Raw genomic sequence first — 24,744 nt, forward strand, 5'->3', positions numbered from 1 at the left:
AAAAGAAAGTCAAACAACGCGCTAAAAACCACGCAGAGCATGAACACCCACTTTTTGGAAGCGGAAGGCGTGAACTAGGCTCAAAATAAGAGGTTGTGAGTAGCCGTGGCCCTTACTTCACTAAGCCGTGCGCTCTTTGCCACTTCCTCGAAATCAGCCCGCCCGATCCTGCGAATCCACACTTCTTTTTGCGTTGCGCCCGCCGGACGGCAAAGCAAAAAGCTTTTTGCCCTCGCTGTGTCTGTTGTGGCAACCGAAGGTGCAGCAGCATGGCATCGCAATTAAGTTCTCGGCCCTGCACATTCTATTACGCTAACGCACTCCGTCAGTCCGCCTGCCGTACTTTCGTCGCGCAGGCCCAACAATGGAGGTCGGCGCGCGCTGGAAAGAAAAAATATACAAAAGCGCGGCGCCTGCTCTACGCTGGAAAGAAAAAAATATACAAAAGCGCGGCGCCCGCTTCCACGTGACACAGATTGGCCAATGGGGGAGCGGAGGAGGATGGGGCGACAGGAAGCGTGGAGGAGGACGCGCCAGGGTGAGCGGGGTGGCGGAAAGATCTAAGAATGGCGCTACTTTTGAAAGATTGAGGGGCTTTAAGAAACCACAGCTTGCAGCGCTCCGGCGGTGCCACCGCGAAACACAGACCAAACGACTGTCGACCAGATGCAGCCTTCATGCGTCACCAACCCTCTCGCTCCAAGCGTATCCCACAATGCACCAGCTTGCCTTCAAGAGCGCTCACCGGTGACGCAACAAGTGCCGGCGGCCTAAAATCCCTTGATAATTTTAAAGTAGCGACACTCTTTGAACTCTGCCGCCGCCGCGCGACCTCCTCGCCTCCTACTCGCCCCTTGCGCGTTCCCCCGCGGCAACCAGTTTTGCCCCCGTTTTTCTGCACGACGATTGGTCTCCCTGCCGTTGCCCTTGGAAACGCGCGGATCTTGAGTTTTGCGTGTTTTTCTTTTTCGTTCGCGCCATTTTCCTCCTGAGCACGGCTGGCTCGGCGCTTTAGCTCGGCGTGGCGAACGTTGTACGCTGTGTTTCTGGTCTATGTGCTAGCGCTATGCCGGGCTGTTGCGCATATTACTGCTGCAAGAAGCCTGAAGATGGTTATGCCGTTCTTATGATACCACAATGAACGCGTGACGGCGTGCGTAGGAAGCAGTGGCTGCATGGCATTGGCCGAAAGAACTTTGTTCCGATAAAGAACAACGTTGTTTGCGAGCTGATGAGTCTTTCTTATAGCTCGTAGCAAAGCATCCCGTAATGCGGCATTATTTTTTCGCTCTTCCGGCCTGCTCATCAGCGTTTTTGTTGCGGTTGTCCTCAGTATGCTCAATATTCTGGGGCGGCTCCATCACTTCGCACGTCGCTAACTGTTGTTATTCAGTCGGAAGTGCAGTATTATTGATTCTGCTTTGCCCCCTGAAAAAATTAGTGGCAAGTATGCCCGTAGTATTGCAGGTGATGAGCGTTAACTAGTCAAAATGGAGCTTTTTTTAAGTTTTAAGGCGAAAGCCTTTAGATCTTTATCTTTCAAGGTTGCGTTGTAAACTGGAAGTATCACGTGACCCAAGGAAGGCCAGAGGTGATCCAAAGCATGTCCACCCCTGTATAAGAGAATGATTACCCAAGTTAATTAATGAATCATTAGTGGTTGACATAAGGTGGATTAGGGAGGATTAAGGTTGGTTAGAGTGTATTAAAGAAGATTAAGGTGGATTAGAGTGCATTACGAAGGATTAAGATGCATGAATAAAGGTTAAGGTGCGTGGAGGAGGATTAAGTCGGATAATGGTGGATTAAGGTGAAGTGTTGATGAAAGGGTATTAAGACGCTCGGTCTTGAAGAGGAAGCCAGGACCTCTCAAGCTGTCTATACAGCTTTTTCCCTGGCTGTCCTCGCAACACCAGTTGCGGAAATAAACCTTCAACCTTCAAGACCGATTGGGGTGGATTAGGGTGCATGAACAAGGATGAGGGAGGATTAAGGTGGATAAAGGAAGATTAAGGTCGATTAAGGTGAATTGGGGTTGATAAAGGAGGATTAAGACCGATTTCGATGGACTAGGGTAGATTAATGTGGATTAGGGACAATGGAGCTGGATTAGGCTTGATAGAGACGGATTAGGGTGTATTATGGTAGATTGGGACCATTAAGCAGGATTGAGTGGGAAAAAAGTGCGTGAATAAGGATTAAGGTGGATGAAGGAGGATTAAGGCGGATTATGATGGATAACGGTTGATAAAGGAGGATTAAGACCGCATAGGGTAGGCTAAGTTGCATTGGGGGCGATGTAGGTTGATTAAGGTGGATTGGGAGTATTAAGGTGGATGAAGGAGCATTAAGGTGGATTAGGGTGGACTAAGGTGAATAGGGGTTCATTGAGTATTAAGACCGCTTAGTCTACCACAATCCTCCTAATGCACATTCATCGACCTCAATCCTCCTTCATTCACTTTAATCCACCGTAATCCATGAAAGTCCTCCTTAATGCACCCTAATCCACCTTCATCGACCTTAATCTACTCTAACCTTCCTTAATGCACTTTAATCCTCCTTGATCAATCCTCCGTGATCAATGCTTCCTCATTAACTTTGATACACCCTAGCCCACCATAATCTTCTTTAATACACCTTAATTCCTCTTAATTCACCCTTATCCTTCTTTGTGCACTTTAATCCACCATAATCCACTATGATCGTCCTCAATGCACATCAACGCACCTTCATCTACCCTAATTAACCTCATCGACCTTAATCCAACCTAGTCCTCCTTTATGCACCTTAATCCACCTTCATTCACCCTAATGCACCTTCATCGAGTTTAATCCACCTGAATCATCCTTAATTCACGCGAATTCATCTTAATCCAATCACTAATCAATCATTACTTTGGTAATCATTAATCATCTCTTATACGCGGCTGCATATGCTTCGGTTCGCCTCCCGCCTTCCTTCGGTCACGTGATATTTTATGTAGCTCACAACGGGGCCTTGAAACAGAGGTCTAAGGCTTTCGCTTAATAAGCCACACACAAAGGGATGTGTCACACGCAATACTAGATCAGACGCACGAAGTAAAGCGTCTGATCGTGTGGCAGAAAAATTGTCTGGAGTATAGAACTCACCTCAAAACTCCCTTTAAACCAGTATACCCCGCTAATACGGCTTTAAGAAAAAAACCAACCTCCTCATAAACGTTGCCTCCAGCATTATCGATGCTGTTATTAGCATTTCTCAAAATTTTCAACCCCACTGGGACGCGCAACTGGCCCAAAATAACACACCTCCATAGAATCCTGCGGCCCGTCCGCGGGAGCCGAGGAGGAATAGCGTGCCGTGCGCAGCCGGCGGGCGAGGAGAATCGAGGAGGAAAGCGCCGTGAGGAGGAGAGTGTCGCTACTTTCAAATTATCAAGGGGCTTTACGGCGGCCATGCGCTCTGAGTATCGTGTTTCATTTGCTGAGCACTGCACATCAATATATCTTTATACAATGTTCTTCTTACGCTTTCTATAGTTGTTTGCCCTTATTTTGTGTTTTTTTTTGCACTTCCCTTAACTACTCTGTAAGATATATTATTGTAACTCGCCTGTTTGTGGCGCCAAATTTCAAGTTTGATGTGAGAACATACAGTGGCTTTCTCTTATGGCCGAAGTTGTTCGTGAGCGGTTTTTTTCTCTTACGCTACCCGTCCAAAGCATGTCGTTAGCAAACTTACTCTTTTATTTCCGCGACGAATGTAGTTGCAGGTGCGAAGACGTCTGCTTCAAAGTAAGTGTACCCAATGAACCTCTTGGTCCGTGCGGCAACTGAAATGTTCAATCCTTCCAGTTTCAAGGCCACGCGAATTCGCATAGATTTGTTAGTTTCAGCTTCCATGTAGTTGACGCCCAATCTTTCAACGGCACTCAAACCAAAGATAGTTCCATTGTAAAACTCGATCGGTAAATTCCACAAGGCCACACGGACGGTGTAATTGAATTTCGGAAGAGATATGGCTTTGAAACGTTCGGACATGAAGTATTTCTTCATGGCTTTGTCAAGAACCAAATCTCCGTCCGTTGGTCCCTGCCCCTTGGAACACCTCTCTTGATTCTGCGCTGGCGAGGAAATTAAGAAGAAGATTGTTATTCAACAGGAAATATTAGCATATTCAGTCAATAATCCCGATAGGCTTTTCGGAGGCCTCTTTAATCAACCGCGATAAAACACTGCTAGTAATAGCAGCAAGAAGGCTGCAGCTTTAGTGAGCACAGTGGCGTCAAAAAGCACGAATACAGCATGGTTTGCAGCAATATGAAGTGAATATCCACTTCTTTAAGAAAGTTGCAATGCACGAACGCGTCCATAGTTCTTATTGCGCTTTCTATTACTGCCGTCACCAGACAAAGTCCGCAGTGCAACAATGATGTTAAAGATCGATTCGTAAAAAAAAGCATATTAGGAGAACCTACAGGTCCTTTGAGCCCTAAAGAAGCGACGACCTACAACGTCTGGCGGATTTTGGAGTGCCAAAAAAGGCGCAATTCACCAACAAACCGTTTTATATTAGCGTTCCCTACCTTACGTGAAACACAAGCCCCTTTCGGGAAGTTACGGTGCGCCTCGCTTGAAGACATTTATTTGAACATGCAAGCGTAAAAAAAAAATTTTGCTACCATTCCACTCTATAATGTGGGCTACCAGCGGAGCTGTAAAAATTTCGCAGCCATTCCACTCTGTCAATGTGGGCTGCCAGCGCAGATGTAAAAAAAAGTCGGTTTCGCCCAAAAAGCGAAGCATCGATTGCGATAGGAAAATAGTTGACAGCTATGCGAAGTAACTATAGTAGATTTATTGGCCGCATAAACTTGTAAATCATCATTATCATCATCATTTTGTAAATATAGGCACACTAACTGAATTAGCAAGCATGGTGTCAAGTGCGCACGAGCAAAAGTGAGCACATCTGACTCGATGATCGCGGAAACTCGCTGTCAAAACGCTGACGCGCAGAAACGCGGCAGCGATCGAAGTGACATTTGTACTGTCTATCGCTTCAACTCAAAGTGAGCGCCGAGAACTCAAAGCGCGCACAAAGCTACAAGCGGCCGATCGCTCTCAAGATACGGCCGCGCGCAGGCGCCACATGCCCAATTGCAGCCGGAGTAGAACTCCGTCCCTCTCCTCCCCCTTCCCCCGGTCGCTCGCAACATTGGGTGCCTCGCGCACGACGTAAGGTCGGTGCGCTTCCTCCTCGCTTTCGTCTCTTTCACGCGGGCGAGATTCAGCCGCGATCGTCGGCTACCCCTCGCACGCCTTCACTCGCGCCCGGCGATGGCGTTATCGCTCTTGGACTTCATACAGAACCTCACGGCGATGGCGACGCCGACGGCGGAAATGCGCTTTAAGTGTGCATATAATTGCTATCGCAATAGAAGATAAAACACGCCACTGAGTGTAAAGGTTTCGTTATTTTGGGGCTTTTCCCTTCCGCGTCTGCAGAATACTCTTAAGAACACGCCCAATCACTACTAATAGCTGCTCAACATTGCTAGGTGTCCCAACTGAAACGCGCGAAGCGTCTTAAGACGTTAGCGGACCCGCAAGAAATTCATAAGGGCATTCTATGCCGCTTCTCGATGCATGGGTACGTGGCGCGAGAGGGCTATTGAGGCACTAAGCTCTGGCAAATCTCCTGGTCCGGATGGGATTACCGCACCAGTTTAGAAGGCGTTCAAGACGGATGTGGCAACAGCATTGTATGAGGTATTTTGAGAGGCACTCACTCGAGCGGGTGACATTACCTGCAGCGCTCAATCGTGCGCACACAGTACTAATCCCAAAAGCAAATGTAGAAATATATTACGTAAAGTAACGGGATACAGGCGAACTACGTTGACAAATGTTGATTACAAGGTTTTGGTGAAAGTTTTTGCAGCAAGGCTGCAGGGCGTTATGCGGAAGTTGGGCCGCAACAGACATATGGCATCAGGGGTAGGAAAATGCTTACAGATATTCATGTAGCTAGAAGCATTTTAGAATATTGCGATAGCACTCTCCTCAAGGTAGGTAGCGATCATGCAAATAGATCTGGGTAAGGCTTTTGACATGGTACCTCATAGTCTCTGTTTTTGTTAATTGTTTGTGTAGGACTTGGTTCTGTCATGTGTAAACGCACCAAATGGCATATGAAACCTCATGTACCAATTTAATTGTTAATGGTGAACTTTCACAATGCATACAATTACTCTTTTTCGTTCTACAGGGTTGTCCGTTAAGTCTCTTACTTTTTGCTGTATTTTTGTTGCCGCTCTGTAGAAAAATAGTTAACAGTACAGAAATCAGGGGGTTTAAGATACAGTCGCGCAAAGTACGTGTTCTAGCTTATGCCAATGACGTTGCCCTATTTGCGGCAGATAGGGAGAGTGTTAGCGCATTATTAAGAAATACTGAAAGGTCTTCCGAGCAAAGCGGCAGTCAAATCAATAAGCAAAATGGTATTGGTCTCTGGCATGGCCATTGGAATGTCACTCCCGGTGTTTTTTGAATATATCCAGCGGCTCAGGACACCTAGCACATACCTGGGGGTACCTTTGGATAGGTATCGTGTGAACCAGTCACTCTGGCTCGAAAAAACGGATGAAATGCGTGCGATGGTCGAAGCATGGAGTGGCCGTGAATCGTCGATTTTTGCACGTGCCACTATTCGTAACGTTTTTCTCGCTCCGAAAATTATGCATCTTCTGCAAGCAATGTATGGCACACATAAGCACATTAAAAATTTCACCGAATATTTGCCACGTTTATCTGGGGTTCCACGTGGGCGCGAACATCAAGGAAAATTTTGTTTCGTCGAGTAAAGAAAGGTGGTCTCTCGGAGTGCCACTTGTTTCTTCAGCAAGTTGTATCACGTTTCATAACGAATGACCCGTTCTGTGTTTTTTTTTTTTTCAAACGATGTTAACAGTGTCTATGTGTGATTTTTTTTTTCTTCAGCCATTGGCCCTCATTAGACAATTTCACGGTTCTTGTGCGAAGTTTTGACGGCTCAGCGGTTCCTTAGGGCAAGATATTCCCTTGAGTGCCTCACCTATGGAAAAAGAAAGCGTCTTATGAAGGATCTTATTGAGAGTGTCTTCCTTGTACCATTGTATCGGTTAATGTTTCAAGGGCCTGGGCAAGACGTACTTAAAAGGGCTAAAAATATGTGGATACTGGCAAACGTTAAAACATTTTTCTTCAAGCTTCACACAGGAATTTTACCTGTTGAAACGTAATTAGAGAAGGAGGAGGAGGCACAAAATTTATTTGTGCACAGCAGATTTGAGACCTAGGTCTCTCTACCTAGATGACGGCCTAGAGCCCTTGGGCCCTCGCAGCATCTTCGGCCTGCTGGATTGCCTTGAGTTGGTCTTACGGTGCACAGCTCAGCAACGCGGTCTGCCACTGCTCTCTGGTCTTGTTTATTTTATTCTGTGTGGGTGTCCGAGGACAAGCCCAAACCATATGTTGTACGTCCGCCCTTTCTTAGAATCTACATCTATCCGTGTAAAGGTCCGGGTAGTAGCGGTGTTAGGCCACCGGGTTCGGATATGTATCTGTTTGTAAGAGGCGCCATGCCGTCGCTTGCCGTCTACTCAGCGAGGAGTGTACCGGGGGGAAATGGGCCCTTCCCAATTTATATTGTTTGGTGATCTCTTTAAAGCTGCTCATTCGGGCTCTCTCCGTTCCCAGCATTTGTTGCGTGTCGCCTGCTCGGCCTGCCAGTTCTCGAGCCAGGTTTTGCACTATTTCGTTCCCGGGAAGGGAGGAGTGTGCGGGTGCCCATATAATGTGAAGTTGTTAAAAATTATCAGCGCTTGCGGCGATATTCTTCTTTTCGCATAATTCTTGACGGCTGTCTTGCAGTCGTTTACTACGATGTTTGCTTCCGTGGAGGCTATTGCCAGTGTTGAGGCAGCCTCCTCCGCCACATCCGCCTTCACTGTTGTTACCGTCCCACTAACTCTGCAGTCACCCTCTAGACTCGTAGCAACTATCGACATACTCTTATCTATTTGAGTACTCCGCCGCGTCCACATCGACCACGTCGCCGGCACTACGGAATCTTGTGGAGTCGCTCTTGCGTTTCTTCGATCTTGGTGAAACTCCGGGTGCATGTTTCTGGGGATTGGGAGTATTGGTAGATGTTCTTTTATTTTCCTTGGGATGTCTCTCCGCACTCGGTGCTGTGCTTCGTAGGTTATTCCGATGTCATCTAAGATGTGTCTCCCCATCAAACTCTGTGTAAGCCTTTCAGACTACGCTACTCTGGGCCTCAATAAGTTCGTCTAGTGTGTTGTGCACGCCGGGCGCCAAGAATTTCTCGTTTGACGTATTTGCCGGAAGTCCCAAGGCTTGCTTATACACCCTTCTAATAATGCATTATATCTTGGCTTTCTCCACAACGTAGAACTTGAGGTAAGGGACCACATATACAATACGACTGATTACGAATGTTTCTAATTATCGTATTAGATTGTGCCCTTTCATACCGTAGTGCCTGTTGGATATCCGCTTTATTAGTCTGATTGTTTTTTGAACACTATTGTAAAGTAGTCTAATGTTTTCTCCGTTATGGCCGTTTTCGGATATGCGGAGTCCCAGTATTCTCAGGATCTCCACTATCGGTATCGTGGTGCCTCCTACTGTGACCACAATGCCCGTAGTTTCCCTAATGCTTTTTCGACCCCGGCATGGGGGTCTATAGAGCAGAAGTTCTGATTTTTGCGAGGAGCATCTCAGTCCCTTGTCTCCGATGTAGTCTTCGACCGTGTTTACTGCTGTTTGAAGGATCTCTTACACATGCCCATCGCTTCCACTCGCCACCAAAAGGGTGATGTCCGCGTATAAGGTGTGTCCGAGTCTTTCTCTCTTTTCGAGTCTCGCAGGAAGACCGATCATTGCCACGTTGAATAGAAAGGGAGATAGGACTGAACCCTGCGGAGTACCCCTATTACCTAGCTTTAGCGCCTCCGATTTGGATTCTCCAATTGAAATATTTGTGGTACGATCCGTCAAGAAGTCTTTGTTGTACGCGTATGTTTACGTCCTACATCCAGCTTTTGGAGATTTTGTAGTATTGCCTTGTGCGTGACGGTGTCAAAGGCTTTAGATCGAGACCAAGTATTGCCGTGGTGTCTAGAATTTTCTCACCCGCATCTATGACCTGATGTTTTAGTTTGACCACAATATCCTGCGTCGATAACTTGGGTCGAAATCCAACCATGGTATGTGGGTAAAGTCCTCCATCATCCACGTATCTTTGTGAGGCGTGTGAGAACCACATATTACATGAGTTTACCGACGCAGGATGTTAGCGATATGGGCCTTAAGTTCGCCAGTTGTAGTTCCTTTCCAGGCTTCGGTACAAAAATGATTTGGGCTGATTTCCATTGACTTGGAATGCCACCTTGCTCCCAGCAGTTATTCATGTAGTTCGTTAGAGCTCGGATGGATACATCGTCGAGGTTCCTGAGTGTGTTGTTGCTTATCCCATCAGGTCCTGGTGCAGATTTCGGGTTGAGCCTGGTAAGTTCAAATCTGACTTCTGCCTCCGTGATAGGGGTATCAAGATCAGGATTCTGGTTACCTAGGTAATCCGGGAGTTGTTCTCTACCCCCTTCCCCAAGGTACATTTCTTGGAGCTCCCGAAAGAGCTCTTCTTCTGTACCATCGTAGCTGTGTATAACCATCTGTAGATTGTGTCTTTGTAGGGTTTTTGTACTGCCGGGGTCCAAGAGGCATCAGAGAATGTTCCAGGTCTTGGACATTCCTATCTGCCTTTCCATCAAGTCGCACGTGGCTTCCCACTTTTGTTGGGTTAACCTATTTGCATATATCCCGATTTCCTTGTTTAATTCCACGTTTGGCGACGTCCCCCAATCCAAGCCAAATCCAATCTGCTTGCGTTTAACGCGCTTTATTTGCCGAAGTGCGAGATGCTATACTCAATGTGTCCGAGTTTCGTAATAAAGCACAATCAGCCGCCATAGAGTGCCTTTCCTATTTTTCGTTTCCTTTTGTTGTGGGCAGAGGAGTGACGCCTCCCCTCTCCCTCAGGTGCGTCTGCGTAAAAAGGCGTGAGGTTTGTTGCAACAGCACGCAGCCAAACACATGAGGGCTGGACCCTCCGTGTGTAGCTGTGTCTGGGGAAAAGGGGACCTGGGGGGTTGAAGTGATGCCGAGGCAACACACCTCTTTGGCGTTTACCTCATATAGCGGCACTTCCAGACTAACCTATTTGGAGCAAGCCGGCAGTCGCCTTTTCATGTCCTCCTCTTCAGTCTTAGTCTTTTTCTCTAACTTTCAACCTTTCCTGTATACTCTTCATTTCTTCTTGCTTCCGACCTTCCGGACGGAGAAGGTTAACTGTGTGTGATATAAACAACCTAGATTAAATACCGTTAGGCTATATCACTGACATACAGCCGGCATTTGCAGTACTTGTTTTAGACGTTTTGCGATGTCCCCTTGTTGGGCTCAATGGTGGGTGGCTGGCGTTACTGCCTAAAAGTACGCCGTCCACGTATAGCTAGCAACTTTCCACTACTCCCTGTTAGCTCCAGAAAAGGAGGCGCACGGAAGAAGTCTTCAAGTATTTTTGGAAACCAAACACATATTTTCCCGCGCTATCATGCAATTTGTAGTGAAAAACAAGCAAAAAAAAAAAGAGTCAGAGTCATCTCACCATCCCTTGTGGCGAAATGTTTCACATATGCCATTGGTCCGGGTTATAAAATTACGAAACTGGCTAGCGGTGACCTCATCTTGGAACTCCGCGATAAGAAGCAACACGAAAAGCTGCTAAATATAGTCTCCTTTGGGGAAATTCCGTTGACTATTACCACATACCAAACATTGAACACCACCCGCGGTGTCATTTCGGACGATCGCTTGCTGGAACTCACCGAGACGGAACTTCTATATGGACCTTCTATGATTCCCAAAGCAGGGTAGCGCCTCCTACTCGAAAACATCCACCCTATCTCCCTTACTTCATGTGTCGGAAAGGTCCTCGAATACGTCATCCTCACACGCTTACACAGACATATGAACGACAACGACCTCTTCCCCAGTACCACGGTTGGCTTCCGCCCGAAACTTTCTGCTCAACATATCATGATTCAGCCCAAGCACCAAATTATCAATGGCGATAAAAGCTCCAGGCTGGACACCAAAGCCATCTTGGGGCTAGATCTAACCAACGCCTTCGATAACGTAACGCATGAGGCCATACTGAACTAACTGGACCAACTCCAGGTTGGACATCGAACATACAACTACGTGAAAAATTTCCTTACAGGTCGCATGACCACCATTACCGTTGGATTGCTGCAGTCGCCAACTATTCACTTCGGCAGCAAAGGCACGCCGCAAGGATCGGTTCTGTCCCCTTTTCTGTTTAACGTGGCCTTGCTCGGACTACCGCCTGGATTAGCTAGCATCCCCAACCTCAAGCATAGCCTATACGCCGGCGATATCACCCTGTGGGTCACCGGGGGCAGCGACGGGGATATCCAAGACAGGCTGCAGCAAGCCATCAACGAGATCGTTGCATACGTAGAACGGCGCGGCCTGGAGTGCTCCACACAGAAATCGGAGCTCCTTCTGTACAAGCCTAATTGGGGAGGTCGACGCCCAGACCCTCATCCCCGCCGAGATATTACTCCACGTGCATTAGCAACGCATACCTACTGTACCTAGCATCCGTATCCTTGGCTAGCGCATCCAACAAAACTGCAGAAACCCGGAGATACTCAAGCAACTAGATACTCATGTACACCAAACCACTCGCCTCATTGCACGCATCGCAAGTCGACATAACGGCATGAAAGAAAACAACCTTTACGCCTGGTAACCACGTACGCCCTGAGCAGGATCACCTATGTCGCCCTGTACCTTAGCCTCAATACAACTGACAAGCTCCAACAAGCAGTCGCGGGCTTGCAGTACCGCCTTGCCGCGGCCGCATCAATACTCACCAAGCAAACCGAAGAAGGAGAAGAAACGGCCATCGCATTGGCCTACGCGGCTACCTAGTGCACACTGCATCATCAGTGATTCAAAAACGGCAATTACACAATTCGCAATTACACAAGAGGACTGATAGCGCCCCAAGCGCAAAAGATATTCTCTGGCACTCCTCCCTCAAGGCGACGCCGCGTCCAGATCATCTGGGCCCCTGGTCACTCGGGTCTGGCTGGAAGCGAAGCCACCCACGATGCCGCCCGAGCTCTCGCACACCGGGTGCATCATCCTTCTCCTGAGTCTTCCGATCTTGCCCAGCCTTCTGTTCTGCGTCGCGGTCACGCGCGGGACCGAATGGTCACGTTCAGAGAAATCCTCCTCCACTACCGCAGAGAGCGGCGCTTACGCTACCCCCCAGCACACAAAACACTGAATAAATCTCAATCCACCCTTTGGCGATTACTTCAGACGCGGACTTTCCTGAACCCTCTGCTATACAACCGCATTTATCCCGATGCATACTCCCCACTCTGCAAACCGTGCGAGGCCCGCGCTGACCTCGATCACATTATCCGGCAGTGCCTCAAAGCCTCACCCACCAACACCTACCGCACTAACACTACACGCATCATAACTACGGCCGAGCAGTGGGAGACTTTGCTGCTCAACTTGGGCCCAGAGGAGCAGCTCTGGGCCGTCCGGATGGCCGAAACCGCCGCCAGAAAGCAAGGACTGGCCGCCGTCTGAGGAAGAGGGGGATTGGGGGTTAGTCTGCCGATACGCGCCACCCCTGGACCCCATCAAGGACATAATAAAGTTCTATCTTTCTCTCTAGAGGGCTGGAGCGACCATAATGGGATCCATGTCAAGGGAATCAAGTTGAGGCGGGATGTAAAAAAAAAAAAAAAAACTCAACAAAGCGCATTATTCTAACCTAAGGCTTAAGAGGAAGCTTTAGCTCGGGTGCTCCTATCTAAATGCATGTAAAAGGAGAATTCGTTTTTCTCTGCAACCACTGCACCAAATTTGACTAGGTTTGTTGCATTTAAAAGAAAAACTTAAAATCTAGTGACTGTTGGTTTGGAATTTTTTATTTAGCTTGTCAAATTTTAATTCAAAATACGCAAAAATCGCAAATTTTCAGAAATCGAAACTATCAAGTTTACAACTTTGTAACTCAGCAACGAAAAACGATATCACAATTCTGTGAATTGTATCTAATAATACATCTAAAGCGGACAAAATCGATATGTTACACATGAATCTCGAAAAACGTGGTAATATGAAAATAAAGCTTTTGCAGAACCCTTGTACACAACATAACGAATTCACGTAAGATATAAATTGACATGCAGAATTTGTCCGCTTTGAATGATCTAATGGAGGCCGTTTACAGAAACGCGATATCTGTTCTTAATACAGAGCTATGGATTTGTAAACTTCGTGCTTCTATTTTTTCAAACAGCCGAATATTTGAAAATCGTTTTAACAATATTCGGGAAATAAATTGAAATCCCGCTTCCAACAGTCACTAGAATTTAACTCCCTCTCTCAAATACAACAAATTTCATTAAAATCGGTCCAGGGGTTATCTCAGAAAAACGTTTTTGCGTTTTTACATGTATTTCAATAGGCCGTGTCAGAGTTGGGTCCGAGCTAAAGCTTCCTCTTAAGAGGAAGCTTTAGCTCGGGTGCTCCTATCTAAATAGATGCAAAAGGAGAATTCGTTTTTCTCGGCAACCACTGCACCAAATTTGACAATATTTGTTGTATTTAAAAGAAAAACTTAAGATCTATGGAATGTTGGTTTCAGATTTTTTATTTAGGTCATCAATTTTTTATTAAAAATTGGCAAAGATAAAAATTTTCAAAAAACGAAACTATCAAGTTCACAGCTCCGTAATTCAGCAACAAAATATGATAATACAATTATGTGAATTGCATTTAATACCACATCTAAAGCGGACAAAATTGATGTTATTATGAAATTCAAAAAGTTCAGTAATATGAAAATACAGCTTTTGCAGAAACCTTGTAATCAACGTAACGAATTCACGTAAGATATAAAATGACATAAGGATTTGTACGCTTTCAATGATCTAATGGATGCCGTTTACAGAACCGCGCTATCTGTTCTTTATGCAGAGATATGAATTTGTAAACTTCGTGCTTCTACTTTTTTTCGAACTTTCGAATTTTTGAAAATTCTTGTTACAAAATTCAGGACCTAAATCGACATTATGCTTCCAACAGTCACTAGAAGTTAAATTTGTCTCTCAAATGGAATAAATTTCATTAAAATCAGTTCAGAGGTTATCTCAGAAAAACGTTTTTGCCTTTTACATGTGTTTGAATAGGCCGCGTCGGAGTTGGGCCCGAGCTAAAGCTTCCTCTTAAATGTGTGTCCTGAAAGTATCGAAGCAGGCTATATGAAAATCTGTGTCAGGCCATACATGCCAAACGCCCCGAGATGCTTGAAATGTCAAAGGTTGATGACCGGCGCTGGAATTCTATGGCAGACATCCATTATCCTTGCCTTGAGCTCATATGACGTCATCGTCTCGATCATGTAAACACAATATTTCACATAACCTCAAAGAAAGAAATCAAGTGGGGAGAGGTCAGGTGACCTAGCCGGCCAATTTACAGGCCAGTGCCTACCAATCTATTGTGCGTAAAAAGTCGCATACAGCCAGTTTCGTGCTCGGTGGATGCTGTGTGCTGGCAACCCACCCTGCTGATACCACAGAAGTAGAAGACTTGACAGCGAGACTTCGCTGAGAAACTCATCCACCACTCCTTTAAGTATTTAGTCCGCATAACGCTATCCAGTCAGTGCGTGATCGAAGAAGATGGAACAGATTATTGCACCGGCGTAATTTCCGCATTCCACATTGAATTACCGCTGATACTGTGTCGAGTGGGATTTACCAAGTGTGGATTGGAGTCACTCCAATGTGTGCATTACGGAAATTTACCTGTCCGCTTGTGCAAAAATTGGCTTCATCTGTGCACATGATGTTGCTCAAGACGTCCGGTGACTCATCGGCTTTTGTGAGGAACCAATTCAAGAAATCAAGACGATTCTGCAGGTCCGTGTGTTCCACGATTCTTGCTGGTTAAGGTGGTACGTGTGAAAAGCCGAGTGATTTAGAATCCTCCAAACTGATGACATGGAAATTGGTACCTGGGCGGCCGCGTTCCGCGCGCTAGCATGAGGGTTTGAGGACATAAATGCTAGAACATCCGTGCGTAGACTGGGACTCAAAGGTGGAGTCCTCCGCCGCTGTTTCTTAAAGCTGCCGGTTTGTCTCAGGTTTTCATAATCTCTAATGATAGTCGATGCGTTGGTCTACCGCCACACTTCAATGACAAATATATTTGCGGCCTTCCTCTTGTTGCCATTTGCAGCTTCCAAGGCAAGGATCATGTTTTCCTTCTGCTCATTAGAAAAGACGTGGTGACTGCGAAGGAACAAAATGCACCTTTAAGCCTTTGCACTGACGTTGTCAATTCGCTTTTGTGGTGATAGGTTTTGTGCCAAAAAGTATAGAAAAAAAAAAAAACATCCGTGCACTTTATCTACGCTAAGACACCAGCTTGTTGCCAACTAACACCAAACGCGACGTCTTCCTTCGGCCGGGGCTCGGCCGATCAGGCTCGATCACAATATTTTTCTTTATTTTCTTTATTTGGTTCTGAATAACATGGAGAGAGCCTGTTCGATGGCGTTGATTTATGTGCGGGTGGGAGCGCAGTCACGCGGTATTTTTCACATTTCGCGGGGTTTATTTATATGTCGAAAAAACTTAGTACGCAATTAGTACGTCGCTGCGAAATACCGCAGTTGGATGTCCCTTGGCTGTGCCTGCGAATGCCTCATTGACACTTTGATAATTAGGAGAGTACGTCTCGAGTTAGATAATTCATTACAATTATACCTTAATAACTCTCAGTAATCAAAAACATTACTGGTGGTTACTGTACTGTTCTGGACACAATAAGCACTAGGTTTTCTTCGAGTAACTCAATTTCTCTTATTTTTTTAAACCTTCGTGCATCATAGTAAATGGGGACACCCTGTATATATTTGTGACCTCCACATATAAGTGCTAGTTATTTGGCTACCCTCTTGCAAAAATGTAATGAAATTTGTCCTGTGTATATATTTAAATATATTGTGTATGTGCATAGTGTTTACAGTGTAAATTTAAAACAATGTTGAAGTGAGAAAATACAGACATGGCCCGCGCCGCTGGTGCTTGTAATGTGCTTATCCTTCTGCTGCCAGGATATGCAGAAATAAGGCGAAAGTATGCATTAAAAGCCCTCCACGTCCACGCTAACAATTATGCAATAAGGTATTAGCCCCAATAAAATTTTAGGCGAAAAGCTAGAGGCAAGGCAAAAGAAACCTCAAATGATGTGGATGACAAACTTTGGGTATGACATTTTAGGAGTGTGTGTGGGGGGGGGGGGGGGGGGGGCGTAGCCTTCGGCATCGCCGGGAATGGGCGCGCTGCCCTCCCCCTCCTCCCCCCTCCGAAAAACACCGCAGGGGGCTCTTGCCCCGGAGCGCCCTCCTCCCGTAGTCAGCGCCTACGTATAATGTATGTATGTATGTATGTATGTATGTATGTATGTATGTATGTATGTATGTATGTATGTATGTATGTATGTATGTACAGTGAAATTTGCTGGTGTATTTGGGAATAATGCAAAGAAAATTGTCGCAAATAGGGAATTTTCGTGTTTCGGAATGGTAATTCTGCTGCAAGGTACGGAACATGACTGCCTTAATGCGTTCCTCACTTCCGAGCGGACACACACGGTATCGATACACTGCACGTAGACACCCTGGTACGGAAAACCGGCTTGACTCGGGGAGAGATGCTTCGCAATAAAAGAATATCAGGTTGGCAACGGCGTGGGCGCAACGCACGGAGCAGGTAGAAGCATACTAACTCTAAGGCTAGCAGGCGTGCGGGGCGTGTTCCAAGGTCGATTCAAATAGGCCGCGAAGCTTCTGACGAAAAGCAATTCAGAACAAATTGCCACCGACATCAGCAAGGGCGGGTATGGGAGCAGCAATTCAAGCGCGACTATGTTTGGAGGGAACAAACATTGAAAAGGAAAAAAAAAAAACGTTTTTTTTTAATTAAAGCGAGCCACAGTTATATTCATCCAACGAAAATAATATTCCTAATCAATTTTGTATGTGCGCCACAAGTGGAGGAAAACAACTCTGTTTTATTTTATGAATATAAATAAATACCTTTTTCAAGGCCCATCGTAAGGCCGCTATCGCTTGCAAAACAATGCAGCTCTTGAAGTATGCAGAAAGGCGCGCTCGAGAAGTACACCTGTTAGCACACCTGTTACACCTGTTAAAACAATTTTAGCTATCTAGAATCCTATAACACACGCACAAAGTACCGTGCATTAGCTACCGTGCATTCCCGCATCGGGAAGACGAACCTGTGAACTCTTGCACAGAAAAGAAAATAGCCATTGCACCATAGTGGCAGGTACGTCTTAGGTCGTGCGTCAATTACACTTCACAAATAATTGCACTCTACCGATACTAACTTAAGAAGCAGAAACACGGAGTTTAAAAAAGAAGTTTGAGAACAAATTTGGGACCGCAGAACGAGCGATGAAATGAAAAATGTTAGCTATATCGTTAAGAGACGGGAAGAGAGCGGAGTTGGTCAGGGAGTAAACTGGGCTAGCCGATATTCTAGTTGATATTAGGACGTAAAAATGGTCCTTGGCAAGCCATGTAATGCGTATGGCGGATAACCGGTGGACCATTGGAGTTACAGAATGGGTACCAACAGAAGGCAAGCGCAGTCGAGGAGGGCAGAAAATTAGGTGCACGGATGAAATTAGGGAATTTGCAATCACAACTTGGAATGAGCTAGCGCAAGACAGGGGCGATTGGAGATCGTTGGGAGAGGCCTTCGTCCTGCTGTAGACATAAAGTATAGGCCACTCATCATGGCACTTTAAAATCCGACCTGGACATCCTGTGCCACCGCAAGAAAAAAATTCCGGCAGAACCCATCTCGCGATGACGTCGACATCGTATTGCTGAAGGCACTTTTATTTATAAAAAGTAGTGGTCATTCTTGAGTTTTCCACTGCTTCGGCTATTTAGCTCCTTTTCAGTGAAGCTAAAAATAGCGCCAGCTTTGGTTATGGGATTAATGGCGAGCTCAAACACGTATGTCATTGATTTGTTGGAGCATGAAAATTGTTCGATACGCGCAAGCAGTGTGAAGGCGCCGTAGTGCCACATGGTGCGTGCGCTCAGTACGAATGGCTCCTTCCCAGGCAACACTCGCTACACAAAGCTCAATAAGACAAACACTGACTGAGATGTAAGTTTAGAAAAACATAAGTGAACGTGCCAAATGCTCATGCAATTCCATACATTACAACCGTAGAGTGGCCCGGTAAAAATTCACCGATAATTCCGGTACTCCCTAATGCGAAATTTGAGGGCGGCTCTATACGTGTTTTGATATATTGGCTGGCGCGGACAATCTGTCTCGTGCAGCACGTTGCTAACTGAGCGAAGTGTGGCGCTACTGCCTCGCTAATTGGGCGACCACTTGAGGCAGCGCGTGGGTGACGCGTGGGCGCGATTCCCAGCAGCCTCCGCAGACAGACCTCCGCTCATGCAGTGCTTTGTTTCCGTACAGGCAACGCGCGCTACTCTGGCACCTTCTCGTAGCCACCGGGGCCGCAGAGCCTGTCTTGAGCTGCGCTACGCTTTTCTTCTCACGATTTCGCCTTACCCTCCTCCTCCACTTTCCTCCTTGCGCTCGGTTCGCTATCGCTGACTTTCAACTCCTGCTGAGCGCCGCGTTCGCTTTCATCCTTCGGTGCATTCGGTTACGAGGTACGACTCCTACGCTCGCCGCAGGAACGGGCGCCTAAGAGCTGCGTCCTAAAAGCTTGTGAGCCTTAGTTTTCGAACGCGAGAAAAAAATCCTGCACGTAGATAGATTAAAACAAAACGAAAAGGACATGTCAAGTGAAACAATGTCTTATTGCCCCACATCCCGCGTGAAACTATGAGACAGTCTTTTAAACCTTGTCCAGTTCATGCCACTCAAAGACGTTTACTCAAGGAAAGTCTGTGATAAGTGAGGTATTGTTTTACGCAAACGTCTGGACGGCTCGATCTGCTATCGATGTTCATAAAAAAGTGCACAGAGTAACTTGCGTCACCAGCTGCATAGCATGTGAGTGAGTGAAAATCTAAGAAAGGAAGAGTTCCTGAAGGCAGATCCACAACCCCGTACGATATGCTGTGCTACAGAGGCGCTGATGCTTTATTCTCATTTTTCATTTTTATAGCCTTGTTTAGAATTCGGCCTTCTTAACGCAAGATCAAGGTGTAGCGGATACTATAACGAATGTCCACAGAATCAAGAAGTGTTTTTCAGTTATTTTTGTTTTTATATTTTTTACGTGAGTAAACGTGTCAGTATTGTGATCACGTGCGGCAACAAACAAAAGTATCAGCATTTAGCCAATGAACTTCCACGGAACCTTTGTTCTAGGCGAATGTCTGACCCTCAGGGAGAAATTATTAGTGCATAATAAATAGCTCTGACGTCATATAACATGTAGAAAGGTTATGATACATTCGGTTCGCCGTGAATACGTGGTCACTACCGTACTCCGCGTTATATTTAAAACAAATGAGCCACACAACGACCCTTCACTTTGGCTAGTGTCATCTTTTCTATCACAAAGGCAAATGAGCAACTATTTCCAGTTTCTGTTATTGTATATGAAGTGAAAGACCTTCAGATCTACTAAGGCTCTTAGACACTCTGCAATCAATTCCGCCGCTAAATGAACAAGAACCAATGGCCTTTTTACCTTGGCGCCCTGATGACACTTGTGTTGAGAGAGAACGGGCATGTGACAAAACCCACCAGCTTTTCTTTTTCGTTCTGGCAAGGCAGAGCGGACACCACCTACTACTGCTTCTTTCATAATTACATTTTGCTAAGTTACACGCGCATATAAACTGTACGTGCCCATTATATTGCGGCTTTCTGTTCCCTTACATTTATTAACGAACATCTCCTACGGTAGCAGTAATGGGTCGTGCTGCTAGGGGTCTCAAGTGCAAGCGTGAAGCAACTCACAAGCCGCGCGTGTAGTGCGGCTTCGCGGCGCCCGAGTCACATAAGGCATGTTAGTGTAGCGGTGACACGCGCTTAGACACTCGTTGTCAAGTGCTTGATTAGCCACCGTACCATATCGCTTTTCAACGCCTTTTGCGATTTTTTTCATTGCCTGGTTGAAAACTACTGAAACGGCAAAAGCTGTTGCAATGACATTGAAGGAAAGTAGAATTTCCACGACCTGCATATAAGGTACTCAAAATTTAAGGACCTAAATATTCCTGGCATCTGTTTCCCACAGGTCTATGAGTGGTTATCATCTAATAACAATTGCTGAACCCTCGCCTACAGAGAAAGTTTAGAGAGGTAAAGATAAACAACCTGTAAACAAGGTCTCACAGTTAACAAGGTCTCAGTTTCAGAAATTTGTGTGCGCAGGAACTCAAGACGTTAAGGAAGTGGTCGAAATGGAGCCAAGGGCTAATGTATGGAGAGTCCGCAATGAATAGAATTTATGTATCCGTGGCATCTTTCTTATCTAAATTCACTTATTTTCGCCATAAAGGCCCGGAGGCATTGCATAAAATTTGGAGCTCATGAAACTGTGCATTACGACGCGTATCGTTGAAAGTTAATGCTTGAGATTGTTCATTGATGAAAGTTCAATGACGCTATAAAAGAATGTTTTGCAATACTGATTCGTAGTTAAGAAGGCCAGTGCTAGTAATAACATGCGAGTATGCGATTTCGAAACACTCTGAGTTAACATACGCACCACTGAACGCTTTGGTGTGGCAGGCAACAAGAGCGAAAAGTAAAATTGCCCTCTTCATGGCTGTTTTCTTGAGTGCAGGTTTCCTTCTCTTTCGCGTCTACAGCTGAATGTCGAAGCATCGGAGCCTACTGTAGCAGGCCATTTCTACATCGACTTTCCTTTAACCGCGGTAAGCAGCAAGAAAAAAAACAAAAGAAAACTGGAATGGCGTCTCACGTTTTGATACGGTCAACTCAGATTGTTAACCGTCTTACCTTTATTCCAACTTAGAAGGGACAAGTTTTTTTAAAGGTTGGAAACAGAAGCAAGCCTATAGTCAGGAAGCGACGTCATAAGCATATGGGAAATGAATGGACTAATAAATTTTCTTTTGTGCTTTCAGCCGTTTTTTCAAGTGTTTTGTGTGACCCTTTCAAGTATTATGCGTAGTCGGAAAAAAAAAATGAAAGCCGGACTTTTAGTTCTCTCCTTGAACAATGGAATACGATGTGAAGCATCGAATCTTTTGACAGATTGCACTGTTGCTAGAGTGGAAAAAAAAGAAATGTGCCATGCTCACGTATTTTCCGCGTAGCAACCAGGTATTTCCGTGGCTGAATAGATCAGAATTCAACGCGTGAGTCCTTTAGGACATACGTATTTGTTTGTAGATGCACCACGCATGATGTAGCCGTTGTATCATGCTATGCGTTCCATATCGAGCAAGTTTTTTCTAGCAAGCCCCTTCCCCTCGTAGAAAAAAAAAGGACGTTGGCGTGGAACAAATAGCACGAATAGAAACGACAATAGTCTTTATATTGCAGTGAGTACCATAACGCCGAAGCTACTAAGAATGTGTTCATCAGCGTGCGCCGAGGAATGCTTGACTCAAATGTCGCCTTTAGGTTAGTCCGTCGAGCGAAGAAGCATATATACATCTGCATGGCTTCGTTAAGTGGTTAAGATGTCGCCCGATCCTCCAAAGAATATGCCTTCCATTTCAACATGCATTGCCCTATTCTTCTATGGTGGATAAGCGGGCTTCCTTTAAAACGCAGGTACCGACTTAACGGCTTACAAAAGACTCCACCAGTCATGAAGGTAAGGGCCGCCCTCGACGCTCGACGTCTTCAGAACGCCTTCTTCGGCTACTGCTAGCCGATTTACCGTGTGTGCATCAGTCACAATGCATTATATATGATCACGGCGATGCTAACCTAAGAAATATCTACTATATGCGGAAGACCGATTCCTCTGCGTCTATGGATAGCAGAGATTTGTGGTGCAAAAAGCTTCGAGGAATGAACATACTCACTTTGTCTCTAAGGCACTTTGGAGAATTTGCTTTCATGTTAATGGTTATTATGGCCCATGAAACAATTACCAGTGCAAGCAAAATTTACATCCGACTAAGCTATAGCGTTGCATGGCTAACTCCGCAGACTCAAACGACTCTCGCGTAAACATTGTACAAGATCACGTGTCCTTGGCAACAAATCCGTCATTGTGTTTGCTGTACAATGTGCGGCCACAGGAGGACCTGCAGTTTATCGGTTCAGTTTTTTCAATGACCGCGGAGTGAGTGCGAAGCTCCACACGGTCTGTGCCTTTCAATCTTTGCAATAGTCCGAAAGTGGGTAACCTCCACATGTTTCTTGATCTGAGTTTTGAACTGATCCTGTGTGTCTTCTTGTCTCCCTTCTTAGTCGCGCTAAAATACTCAGATGAAAATGCCACACCAAGATTGGATTGGAAAAACTTTAATAGAAGTCCTGCAGGACGCACGTCAGCGCGCAGTGGGCGTCTCCCACGCAGGGACCGACAGGGAGTACCTGGCGGCCGCTGCGCGAGCCTGCTGGACGGCGCATTGCTGATCTTGTAGGAGCGGGCTTCGTATCGTTTTTCTCCCACTTGTCGGAGGTAGAGTCGGCGGAGCGTTTCTGCACTCCCAGAGCACGTGTGCGAGTGTCGCCGTGACCCCGCACGAGGGGCACGCATCGTCTGGGTAGACGTCCGGGTAGATGATGTGTAAGGTGGCGGGGTTCGGATAGGTATCTGTCTGTAATAAGCGTAGCGTTAGCGCCTGTGGCCTGTTTAGTTTGGGGTGCGGGGGCGGAAAGAGACGTCGTCCCAAGTAAAAGTGTTTGGTTATTTCATTGTAGGTTATTGGGGCGTCCCTGTTCGCCTCCAACTCATCGAGACGTGGTTGGGGGTGACGGCGCGGTCGGTAAGCGCGCGCGCAGCGTCGTGGGCTGTCTCGTTGAGGTTGGGCGGGCGCCCGGGATCCGACCCAGGTAGGCGGGAAACCAGACGACGGTGTGGTGTTTGAGGGTGCCACACCAAGAGTCTACATTGCTATTCTTGTCTCCGCACGTTCCACCCCAAATCGATTAGTGGCACAGAATAGGCACGATTTAAGATGAAGCCATGGTCGTCGATGCAGCTAATATATGAACAAGGCGTCACATCCCCAAAAAAAAAATAAACGACCAAAATGCTGCACCGTGCACGTGTGGGTGGAGCACGACTAGTGCCCCACCTGTATCTGTTTACAACCGCGTATGTTGCTGGACGCAGTAAGGTTTTTGAAGGTACGAAACGTTGAAAGACGTCCAAAAAGTGTAGGCAAGCCATGCACATTACGGGGCCCACGCTAGAGCTCGCCTACATGTTTTTGCGAGGGGGACAGTGTTGATTATTACGAACGGATAGCATTGCAGTCGCTGCAGCGTTGTCAATTGCGGGAGAAGAAAATACGTATGCAGTATCTCCGCAAAAAACGCGAAATGTATTATATAAAGGTTATTTTGTCCTTTAGTTCGTTCTTTCTTTCTTACCGTCTTTCTTTTTCCTTATGTAACTTTTTCGTTCTTTCATTCTCTCTTTCTTGCTTTCTTTCCTTCCTTCTTCCGTTCTTTCTGGTTTTCATTCTTCTTTCATATTCAACCATTGCATTATTGCTTGCTTACGGGGGCATGAGCCAATATATATAGCAATGTTATTTTTTTTTGGATATGAGCCATTACTGATGATCATATTTTTTGAACCACTTCACTAGGTGGCGCTTTTTTCGGGTATGGGCCATTCTAACGAGCCACTTAAGGCTTTCGCCTTAAGAAACAACCAATTTCTTTGATGTGAAGCGCGAAATATTTTCTTCTCAGGTGGCTGTATGGCTAATACCCACCTGCGAGCATCACTGTCCAGCGGGCTATATCCTGCAGTCCTGCATCATTTACCAGTACTTCTCTCGCTGAACAATAGTAGAAACATGAGCTGATCAATAAGGGACGTCAGCACACGAGTCGAAGTACCGTCTTTTCTCAATGTAATGGCATCTCTTATTCTGGCCACTACGAAGCGCAAGAGCGATGCTACGGATGAATTAGTCGACTCTCAGACACCGACTGAAATCACCAAAAATGTGGATGTATTAGCGTGTATGGCGGTGATTAACGCAGGGTACACAGCAACGCGACAGTCACGGTCTACACTCAAAATCACAAGCAAGACCGATCGGGAACGCACAGCCGCTGTGCAAGGCTAACCAGGTAGCGGCCGACCGAGCAGGAGAATTGCAGGGGCAAAGGCTCTTCTAGGTCTAACTCGCAGCGGACTTGTGAAATCTCTGTCGCGGTGAAGAAGCGCACAGCGGTTCAGATTGTTCCGAGTTCAGGGGCGACAGAGGGCTTTGTGGGCGGTCACAGGAAGGCTACTGTGGCGCCTCCCGACGCCATGTGCTTGTGACTCGACTCTAGTAGGGACAAGCAGGTCCGCTAGAAAACGTAGCTCCGATTGCGCTAGTCACTTGCGCTATGTTCGCGCTGGTACGGCGGTTGCC

General features: G+C 46.2%; 1 protein-coding gene across 2 annotated transcripts in view; it reads right to left on the minus strand.

The window, feature by feature from the left end:
- Positions 1-21,466, minus strand: part of LOC126540441 (uncharacterized) — a 51,587-nt gene extending 30,121 nt beyond the window's left edge. The window contains exons 1-2 of one of the 2 annotated variants that reach the window (XM_050187257.3): positions 20,925-21,466; positions 3,727-4,108 (exon numbers count right to left, since the gene is read on the minus strand). In XM_050187257.3, the coding sequence (XP_050043214.1) occupies positions 3,727-4,108; positions 20,925-20,982 (440 nt within the window). In that variant the 5' untranslated portion in view covers positions 20,983-21,466. The remainder of the gene's footprint in view (positions 1-3,726; positions 4,109-20,924) is intronic. The other variant, XM_050187258.3, reaches the window with a different exon arrangement.
- Positions 21,467-24,744: the final 3,278 nt, after the last annotated feature.

Source organism: Dermacentor andersoni, chromosome 2 (assembly GCF_023375885.2).
Source record: "Dermacentor andersoni chromosome 2, qqDerAnde1_hic_scaffold, whole genome shotgun sequence".
Taxonomy (NCBI): domain Eukaryota; kingdom Metazoa; phylum Arthropoda; class Arachnida; order Ixodida; family Ixodidae; genus Dermacentor; species Dermacentor andersoni.